We start from the raw sequence: 11,404 nt of genomic DNA, 5'->3' as shown, positions 1-11,404 counted from the left end.
TAGTTCGTGTAAACATCTAGTTTGGCCCATAACAGAGAAATCAGTACAATTAATATTCGTATTACAAATTTTTGAGTGAATTCTAAAATTAGAATATTCTGGATTGGACAATCTGCATCCTGTACAATGACTAACGCCTTTATGAGAATCAGCTCTGACCTTAAGCAATCGTTTTGTTGATACGACGTAAATCCCCAAATTACATTTAGAGCAAGCAAATTTATACACATCTGAGGATTGCATAAGTGGGCAGATTCTGTCTCTGAATTTAATTAATGACCCTATTGCGAGGGTTTTATTTTGGGGGATTGAAATAACCCGTAGTATGTTGGAACTGAAATAACTTGTAGTGTTACAATGTCTTTTCAATTGCAGACTTAAGATTACTGATGAAGATTTATATTGTTCTGGCACGTCCTTTGGAGTTCTATATGGTCTACCTAAAATTCATAAAGAGGGAATTCCATTGAGACCAATCTTGTCATCTGTCCACGCTCCTAATTATAAATCAGCCTAATATCTGGTACCATTGTCAGAAGTTTAACTCTAATCAACACAGTATAAAAAAAATTCTGAAGAGTTTAAATCTTATATTTTGTGTCAAGACTCTGACCTGCATATGACCAGTTGATGTTGAATAGTTATTTACCAACGTTCCAGTTGCAGAAACTATTGAAGTTATTTGAGATTAAATTTTTATTGAACCCAGTGACACCCACTTTAATCACCATCGTTATCATTATAAGAAATTATTAAAATCAACAGTGCAGGACACTGTTTTTATTTTCAACGATTGTTTATATAAACAGGTTGATGGATGGCAATGGGATCACCTCTTGGTCCCACGTTCTCCAACATTTTATGTGCTCCCTGGAGGAGACCATGTTGGGGAATTGTCCCTTAGTTTTTATCCTCTTGTATACAATCGATTTGTTGATGACACCTTTGTTCTTTTTGAATCAGCTTTCCATGCCGATCAATTCCTTTCATGCATCAATGAAATGCACACTAACATTAAGTTCACCTTAGTGAGAGAGGAAAATTACCATTTACCATTCTTGGATGTTTTGGTGTCTCGACACAATGATAGTTTTAGCACTTCTGTTTTTAGGAAAAAGACTTACTGGTCTGGGTTCAAATTTTTATAGTGTGTGTTTTCTTTTAATGTTAAACTCAATTCAATATTTACCCTTCTTCATAGAGCTTATGCTTTAACCTCCTCCTGGGACTATTATCATAAAGAGGTGACGTTCTTCCACAAATATTTTTCTGATAATTGGTTTCCCTCTCATGTTTTCTTTCGACGTTGTAATAAGAATTTCATTAATAAGAAACTACTCAACCCTCGCAAGAAACTTTATGCCAATTTTCCTTATATACATGATGACAAATTTAGACGCAATTTTAAGTCTGCAACTGAAAAACATTTTAATATGCCACGAGTTATTTTAATCGTCCCCCCCCCCCCCACAAAAAACTCACAATAGCGTCATTATTTAAATTCAAAGAATGAATCTGCCCACTTATGCAATACTACTCAGTTATGTATAAATACACTTGCCCTAAATGTAATTTGGGGACTTAACGTCGCATCAACAAAACTATTTTTAAGGTCAGAGCTGCGATTCTCATAAAGGTGTTAGTAATGTACAGGTTGCAGATTGTTCAACCCAGAATTTTCTAATATTAGAAATCACTCAAAAATTTGTAATACGAATATTAATTATACTGATTTCTTTGTTTTGACCCAAATTAGTTGTTTACACGAACTACCCATTTCAGAATCATTATTTATTACTGAGCAGGCTCAGAGCAGCTCGTGCCCAAATTTAACTCGGCATTCGCGGCGAACCTCCTCCGTTCTACTGAATCTATCTTGAAAATTGAAATGTTTTCTTCGCCGCTTTCCTTTCCTGTACACGTCATTCCGTTTTCAACTTTTAGTATAGCAGATGGTTAGTTGGAATTGTCTTGTTTTATTGTATTGGTACATCAAATGCCAATCGGGAAATAAACCTAATCGTGCCGAGTACCTATTATACTATGCTTATAACCATGTATAAAGGTTCCCGGCCAAAATATACAATAGGAAACTGCAATTTCCAAAGAAATCCCCGACGCGCCACAATTACTTAGATTAATCCTGTAATTAATCACTAGAGTATCAATGTCTCAATTGGAAGAAAAAAAAGCGATTGGGCTAAAAACCCTACCAACGACTGTATGGACACAAATGTCACAAACGCGGAGATATTAGACGAAAACATTTTCTTAATCGGTTATCTAGCCTATACTACTCCTCTTACCGCAAGTAGGCTCTACCAGCGTAGGAGTAGAATACATATGAATTTACATACAAGGAATATTGAGGAGCTATACTCTGATTTTTTCCATCTGTCCATCCGCCAGTGGTGTTTGCGCATGGTAACACTGCGTCCTGGGCTTTATATAATATCCTATTTCGAATATTAACCGTGTAATTTGCATACAGTTGCAAATGTACACCAAGCTATCCCTTTATTTACTTAAAACTTACACATAGCGTAACTATTTAAAGCCCGGGACGCAGTATTACCATGCGAAAACTCCACAGGTGGATGGACAGATGGAAAAAAACAGAGTACTCTGTTTTTTTCCATCTTTCCATCCACCTGTGGTGTTTTTGCATGGTAACACTGCGTCCCAGGCTTTAAATAGTTACGCTATGTGTAAGTTTTAAGTAAATAAAAGGATACCTTGGTGTACATTTGCAACTGAAAAGTCTTTTGATAATTTACTGTATCCGAATTAAACGGTTAATATTCGAAATAGGATATTATATAAAGCCCGGGACGCAGTGTTACCATGCGCAAACACCACAGGCGGATGGACAGATGGAAAAAAACAGAGCATAGTTACTAACCATACCTAACCTATGGTACTAACCTAGGATACTAGGTCCGTACCAAAGTACATAACACTATTAGGCTAGTTTAAAAATTTACCAAAAAATATAATGTAATCTGAATAAGAATTGTTTTCCACCAACCCAAAAACCCCAATTTTCCGCTATATTGGCTCATGAACTGTAAGCTATAGCCAAAGGTTGGGGTAGGATGACCAGATTTCCAAGACAAGATCCGGCGACATTTTCGGTTCAGAGGCGTAAAAACTTCCAAAACATGACGTGATTTTGTCACTGAAAAACTAAAACTGTGATACTGCCATTACCATTCATAAAGCATCATTCAAAAGTGTGTCTCACCCTATTTCTCCTAAATTGCAAAGGACGATAGTTTGGCGGGAAATTTGGTTTTATGTTCTTGGAAGGTACTCTCGCAAATTATGCCATGCAAAGCTGTTTATCATTTCCTTGGTTATATACACAGTATAGTGCGGGTAGTACGGTGTGCAACTATGTATAGTTTGGTCAACATTTTTTTTTTATTCCAATTTCTGATCTTTCAGTCATTATGAAAACTGGGGACATTTCCGGAGATAGCAGTAGCTGTGGACAGGTCACTTAAAACGGGGACTGTTCCGGGGGATGGGGTCATTATCTGCAAAAGTATTTATTTGCTACCTAATGAAAAAATGTCAGAAACACTCAAAGCTCACATAAAACAGGAAAATGGTATTTTCAGCAAATTCAAAATGTAAAATGATTTAAAGTAAAAAAAAAAAAAAAAATAGACACATCTTGGTACAATAGTTTTAAGTACTGTCCAACTAAAAACTTAGAACTGTTAATGCAGAGATATGCAGTTAAAAGCTTGAAATTACAAAAGTTTACCGTTTTACAGCAACGTGAATTATATTCCGGTAGATTGTTACTCCAACTCTCTGGGGCTAGGTCTTTTGGCAAAGACTTAATAAATCTTTCATTATGCAAACAAAATTAGAAAAAGAATGAGTGAGATCAAATCATAAAGCAATATTAACCTTGTACATTTGAAATAGGCCTACCCATTTTTATGTGAAATACTTATCTCCATGTTAATGTGAAAATGAAAACACCAGAATATTTATTTAGAATGTACAGCAACTTAAAGGTACTGTAGAAGGTGCTACCACTTAGTGGTATTAACAGAGAAATGTCAGACTATCATTCTAATGACTAAATTTGTACTTTACACTTCTGACTGCCTGATTTGCACAGTGTAACAAAGGGATACACCTTAGCCTAGCCCAACATAGAGTGCTACTTAGGCCTGAAAACTATGCATTAATTTTGTTCATGCACAAACACAGACCAGAGCCTTTTATGTATCTACAGATGGTTTCAGGTTAGGTATTCAGGCCAAGATGCAATTTGAATATTGGTTTTGGAGCCTTTAAATTTGTCACTCTAAGATACAAGGACTGAAAATATTAAGCCTCTCAGGAAAAAATGATAGATTTTACAATATCCGAGTGTTAAGACAGTGTGCATTTGACTTTAAATATGGAGTATCCGTTTAACTTTTAGTGTATGTCTACAGTATTACTGTATATAAGATGAGTGAATGTGCAACCTGTAGAGGTAGGCTTTGCAGTCCTGCTTCACAGTGAAAGTGTGGGATGGTTACCATTGCAGTAGGAAAGGTATGAGAGTAAAATGAAGAGGTAGGAAGCAATTGCTGGTGTCTTTGGGAAGGGATAACTCTTCTCCCCATGATGTGATGCCTCTGAACCATTTTGCTCCTTCCTCCCTGCCTCTCCTGTACCTCTCTCTGCTCCTTTTTTCCACATGCTTCTCTCTCCCTGTGTCCAAAGAGGGTATGTGCAGGAAGGTGTGGGACTCCCACACAGTTTCATCCAGTGACTAGTGTGGTGCCTGTACCAGGCTCTCCTGGTGGGACATGCCCCATCTCCGCTTATATTTGCTCTGGGTACGTAACCCATCAAATGCCTTTGTCAGTTTTGCCCTTTTCATATCCTGGGGAGCCCACTTTTCTCAGCCTTTCTAAAGCATTTTCCTCTGGTTAAGTTGGAAGTGTCACCTCTTGCTGTTGCTTCTACTAAATCACCTCTGTTCGGCATCATATAGTATAGTTGTCCTTTCCACTGACTGGAGATGCTTAGTGATATCAACTACGGTACTGACATCCTTTACCACAATACTTCTTGCCTTGACCAGTTTTCCAGCAACCAACTTCTGCTCTCTGACAAGGCTGACCCAGGTGCAGAGCTGAAGTTTCCCAACACAAAACTGTAGCATGTGATTTGCCATCACTTGACCCTACTTTGTGGCTTTGCTGAAGCACTGACTCATTTCCATCCCCTAGTGTTCCAAGCAACGTGTCTTCTGCTGTTGTTCCTGCTACTGTTTCAGACAAACTCAATTCCGTTGGGGTTGTTGTAGTTGTCATTTTGTCTATGGAGATTGCAGTATCAAGTACAAGCCTTAATATGTCATATCTTATACTTTATACTTTAACCAAGGAGAATAAGACTCTTGGCTAAAGTAATGTGAAGAAATGTAAGCACATATCTTTCCCCCTCATTGTTATGGAGCTCTTCCTCATCTTCCTATCATGGGGAGAAAAGGAAAGAGGTCTCAGAAGCCCTCTAACAATAAGTTCCATCAGACTTCAAAGGAGCACTTTCCTCTTGGTAGCTAACAGTAGCATTTGCCTAAATGCTGGTGGGATATCTACCATAGGAGCAGTTGACAACAAGTTCCTTGAGCATGCTTCTGAACCAGTGTCTCCCCATTTCCTTCCAAGACACAAAAACTCTGCTGGACTCATCCTTTTCATACTTCCACTGAGGTACACTAAGAAATAAATGGTGTATACATTTCCAGTTTTTTTTTCTACCTATAACTAAAGTATATTGGCTTTAATTTCTGAAGCACACATATCCTTCTTCCCCCTTATTATTTTAGTTCAGCAATCATTGAGTAATTATATTATTATTCCTTTCTTGCTCAGGACTTGGACTAGGGATAAAGACATTAATTTCAAACATTGAACAACAAAATTGACTACAGAGTAGAAATTAGTAGGGATGGCAAGTTCAATTCGCCACTTTCACAAGGGAAAAATGTACACTTGTCTGATAAAAGGCACTGAAATAATTTATTTCAGAAGTTTTTAAAATGTTATAGGAGTTGGTCATGCTTAAGATTTCTTTCTCTCCAATATTGTGATTTTTATCAGTTACTATTCAATGGATATAAATGAAAATTAGGCCAATATTATAGTGGGGTTTTCATGAGAATATCTGTAAATTTGTGTGAACATCTTAGCTGTTTCACCATTTCTACAATTGTTTAAGGCATCACCATCCTTGTTAGTAACCAATCAGTTGTATTAAAATAATATTTTAGCCACAAATTTCTCAGTATTCCAACTTAAAACTTGTACAACACTGAACCTAATGAGAATATACAATTAAAATGCAAAAATTATTTATAAAATAATAATGATTTTAGTTATTTTTATGCTAGTACTATTAAAAAAATTTTAAGAGTGTACTAAATAAAGTTTCAAGTAATACATACATAAAAAGACAATTTTGTTACAATTTTGCTTTGCTTGCAAAATGTTCAAGTACGTACTAGGAGTTTAATGGATTCTTTTTCATATGAGTATGTAATGAATATCATTGTAACTATCAGAGAGCACTGCATCTGAAATAATTGGTCATAAATTGCATCCAAGAAGCTCCAAAGGATGGACTAATTTGTTACCTTATATTGAAGTACGTACTATAAGTTGACACAGGGAGAGAATGAGTGATGAAATAGGGAATGGATGAAAGTAACCCTGATGAAAAGGAGAAAGGTCAATTTATAGGGACAAAGAGGAGTATTAGTGGGAAAGTGGGGCTACCTAATTTGTTTTTTAACCAACATTTATTTGGTAATTTGTCTATAAAAACAAATGCATTGGCACATCAATGGTTAGTACTTCTTATATCAGGCCACCCCTAGGAGAGTTGTTAATCAGCTCAGTGGTTTGGTTAAACTATAATGATAGAAATAAAAATTCTGTAAAAACACCTGTTTCTCTCTCTCTCTCTCTCTCTCAAAGGTAAAATTGTAAAATTTTCTTCTAAAGCCAGATGTAAGCTGTTATAAATGAAACCATCATTTACAAATGAATACGTATATTTACTTCAAAATCTAAAGGGTACTAATCTGACTATGTACAGCTAAATTTGTCTTATAACACTCAAGACTGCAGAGTGGAATTCCAGTTTTTGAGCAAGAATACTTCTTTAGGTTTCTACATCCTTCTACACCACACAGCTTTACTTTCGGACATTCTCTGAAAAGGTGAGAAATTATTAGTGTCCATTACTGCTTAAATGCACCAATAATAATCTATTTCCTCTAAGAAGATAAATGTTTGATTATGTTCAAAATGGCAAAAATAATTAAAATCGTAAATTTTTTATTCTCTTGACAATTAACGCCATGAAATTCAAAATCATTAAAATAAATTAAAAAGTACATGACCCAATAAACACAATAATAACCTTATCACACAATGAATTTGGGTGAATGTTATGCCAAGGAATGACAAAAAAATAAAAAACTTCAGAGCAATTACACATTTGAAAAACAACAGGAATAAGGCCTATTGGTTTTTAAAATGGCTACTAACATCGACAATCAATAAGGTTTCAGTCACTTTTGGACCCTAATTGGAAGTGATGTGGATCTGATTTAACTTTCCTCTCCTTATTCAACATTACAATAATTGATACACTCTGTTATTACATTTGTGATTATTCTTGAAAAGGGGAAACTTAATACTAAGAGTTCTCTGTTTTGTCAAGCCCTTTAACATCCTAAACTTGTGTTATGCTATAACTACATTACTTTTGGAAATAAGTAGTGCACCCACAGCACAACTACATCACAACAACCCAATCCAAGGTGCATAAATATGTATGATAAATACCTAACCTTAAACTAATTCACACGAAAATTAAAGTTTTTGTAATGTGCCATGCAAAAAACCAGTTTGACGACCCACCCCAAATTTTGTCCCAAAATATTAGTAAGTAAAAATTCTTGTACATATTCATAGGCTGACCTGGTGAATCCAAATACACATACCATTCATCTTATTTAATAATACTTTTTTAGCATTCACATATGTTTTACAGTAAAATAATGTTAATATGGAACCTTTAAGACTGCTAGACACAAGACACTATCCTAGCCTGTTTTTCATTTTGTATTCATTCATTTGTAATTTAATTATTGTAAAGTTTTGATTTTATAATGATATTGTTATTTTACAATAAAGTTTTGTACATACTTACCTGGCAGACATATACGATTGATGGCCCGCCAAGCTTCCCCTCAGGAGACAGGTAAAAGAGAGAAAAAATCTGGCAAGAAAGGTACGTTGGTTCTTACACCCGCTTCCCAGCGGCGGGTAAGGTAGATCACCTGACCTACCTGTCGCGTTTGCCGCGAGTTTTGAATTCTGTCGTGACGTCAGAGACATAAGCTAAGTATATGTCTGCCAGGTAAGTATGTACAAAACTTTATTGTAAAATAACAATATCATTTTTGTACATGAACTTTCCTGTCAGACATATACTTAGCTGATTGACACCCTTGGTGGAGGGTACAAGACAGAAAATAACAAAGAAAAGGTAAACAACACCTGTTGTAGGATAAAAATAACCTTGGTTCTTACCTGTTTAGGCTGAAGACTTCATAGGTACTGTCTATTAGTCTGCATAGCCATAAGAGCTACAGCGAGGGCGTGACCTACAGCTGAAAAGACTCTTTGGGTCTACTAACGGGACTTGATATCCGCTTACTTAGTAGAATCCAAGTCGGATCATGTCAATGGGGGGTTGCCCTCTTCTATTGACAGAACCTGTCCACTACCAACGCAGGGAGCTTCAAACCAAATCCGATCACCTAACCAAACTAAAGTTATTAGTATTACGAAACGAAAAAAGATGCCTACCTGCATCATTTTTCATACAACCATATGAACTCAATTACCAAAAACAAGGGAAAAAACTACTAAGGATATGTTCCAGCTGCCCCTGCCCCAGCACCGAATCCGCCGATACGTACGGGCCTAATGCGAAGCACTCGTCATACGTAATACTGACGTCCTTTAAGGTAGTGGTTGGCGAATACTGAATTACATCTCCAGAATGTAGTTTTCATCAGATTCTGAAGAGACATATTCTTATTAAAGGCCAAGGAAGTGGCAATGGCTCTCACTTCATGAGCCTTGACTTTTAGGAGCTTGAATGTTCTTCATTACAAGATCTATGTGCTTCTTTCACTAGACTTCTAATGAAGAAAGACAGCGCATTTTTCGACAATGGTCTGCTGGGGTCCTTTACAGAGCACCATAGTCCTGTCCTCATGCCCTTAAGGGTTTTCTTCTTCTGAAGGTAGTATTTTAAACTCCTAACAGGGCAAAGAGTTCTTTCGGGTTCTTCCCCTACTAGGGCAGATAATCCACGAACCTCAAAGCTCCTTGGCCAAGGATTTGAGGGGTTCTCATTCTTTGCTAAAAACGAAGGAAGGAAGGAACAAATCACGGAATCTCCTTTGAAACCTACCCTTACTTCTAGGGCATGAATCTCCACTAACCCTTTTAGTGGATGCTAGAGCCATGAGAAACAGAGCTTTCCTCGTAAGATCTTTGAAGGAGGCTAACTGTGGTGGCTCAAACCTAGAGGACCTCAGGAAATGAAGAACACCGTCCAGATTCCAACTTGGAACTTTGTTCGAAGTTTTCTTGGCAGTTTCGAAAGATCTTAATAGATCATGCAGATCTTTGTTATTCGAAAGATCTAAGTTCCTATGTTCTGAACACTGCAGCCAGCATGCTCCGGTAGCCTTTGATGGTAGATACTGCCAAAACTGCATTTTTCTCTGAGGGAAAACTAGGAAATCTGCGATCTGAGTCACAGAGGTACTGGAAGAGGAAAACTTCTGGTTCCTGCACCACAGGCGAAAGACGTCCCACTTCGACTGGTAGACTTTAAGGGTCGAAGGTCTTCTAGCTGAGGCGATAGCCTTAGCAGCTTTTGTCGAAAACCCCTTCGCTCTGACAAGACTTTTGACAGTCGAAAGCCAGTCAGATTGAGAGCGGGGAGGTTCTGTGATACCTGTCGAAGTGGGGTTGTCTGAGCAAATCTTGTCCTTTGTGGAAAGTGCCTCTTGGAAAGTCCACCAACCATTCCAGTACCTCTGTGAACCAATCTTGGGGGGCGGCCAGAACGGAGCTACTAGCGTCACTCTTGTCATCTCCGAGATAGCAAAATTTCTTGAGGGTTTCTTTGTCCAGTACTTTGAAGGGGGGAAAGGCGTAGACATCTAGAGCTGTCCAATCTAGGAGAAACGCATCCACTGATACTGCTCCTGGGTCTGAGATCGGGGAGCAGTAAAGTTCTGTCCTTGCGTTCCTTGCTGTTGCAAAGAGGTCGTATGTGAGGCCTGCCCCCATCTTCTCCACAGGTCTTGACATACTTTCTGAGTGGAGGGTCCACTCGGAAGGCAAGAGTTGATTCTTCCTGCTCAGGAGATCGGCCCTGACGTTCCTTTCTCCCTGTACGAATCTGGTGAGAAGACAGATCTTCCTTGTTTGAGACCACAGCAGAAGATCCCTTGCTGTTTCGTACAGGGAGAAGGAGTGTTTGTGTCCCCCCCTGTTTTTTATTACGCAAGGCTGTGGTGTTTGTTTGTGCCGAATTGACCTGAACTACTGCATTTCGGACGTGGGGCTCGAAGGCTTTCAATGCCATCCAGACTGCCATCAACTCTTTCTTGTTGATGTGCCAGGACACCTGATCCCCCTTCCAGGTGCCTGACACTTCTCGTCCCGAGCGTTGCTCCCCAACCTGCTTCCGACGCGTCGGAAAACAACACATGGTTGGGGTTTGGCATGTAAAGAGACATTCCTTCCACAAAACGGAGTGGGTTGTTCCACACGAAGGTCCCTCTTGATTCCCCTTGAGATCTTGAAGGAGAACTCCAGATCTAGGGAGAGACGCCTCCAGTTCTGGTATAGGAAGAACTGTAGAGGCCTGAGATGCAACCTTCCTAGAGAAACAAATTGCTCCAACGAGGAGAGTGTCCCCAGCAGACTCATCCACTCCCTCGCTGTGCATGCATCTTTCTCTAGGAAGGTCGTTAGTTTCTTGTAGCAACGAGCTATCCTCTCTGGCGACCGAAAAGCCAGAGAAACTATCCGAATCCCCAGATAGATCCGCTCTTGACTGGGGATTAATTGAGACTTCTGGAAGTTCACCAGAAGTCCCAGAGAACTTGCCAATGTAAGGGTCTTTTGAAGGTCCTCCAGACATCTTTCTTGAGACTCTGCTCTGATTAGCCAGTCGTCGAGATAAAGCGACACCCTCACTCCCTCCAAATGTAGCCACTGCGCCACGTTTTTCATTAACCCCGTGAAAACTTAGGGTGCAGTCGACAGGCCGAAGCACAAGG

General features: G+C 38.6%; 1 protein-coding gene across 1 annotated transcript in view; it reads right to left on the bottom strand.

The window, feature by feature from the left end:
- Positions 1-7,057: 7,057 nt before the first annotated feature.
- The window catches only part of LOC135197954 (INO80 complex subunit B-like), a 43,411-nt gene continuing 39,064 nt past the window's right edge, over positions 7,058-11,404 (bottom strand). Inside the window, exon 7 of the mRNA XM_064225247.1 lies at positions 7,058-7,235. Coding sequence (XP_064081317.1) covers positions 7,091-7,235 — 145 coding nt within the window. The 3' untranslated portion in view covers positions 7,058-7,090. The remainder of the gene's footprint in view (positions 7,236-11,404) is intronic.

Source organism: Macrobrachium nipponense, chromosome 21, assembly GCF_015104395.2.
Source record: "Macrobrachium nipponense isolate FS-2020 chromosome 21, ASM1510439v2, whole genome shotgun sequence".
NCBI classification, from domain to species: Eukaryota; Metazoa; Arthropoda; class Malacostraca; order Decapoda; family Palaemonidae; genus Macrobrachium; species Macrobrachium nipponense.
The sequence above is the reverse complement of the archived record's forward strand: the minus strand, read 5'-3'. Positions and strand labels throughout refer to the sequence as shown.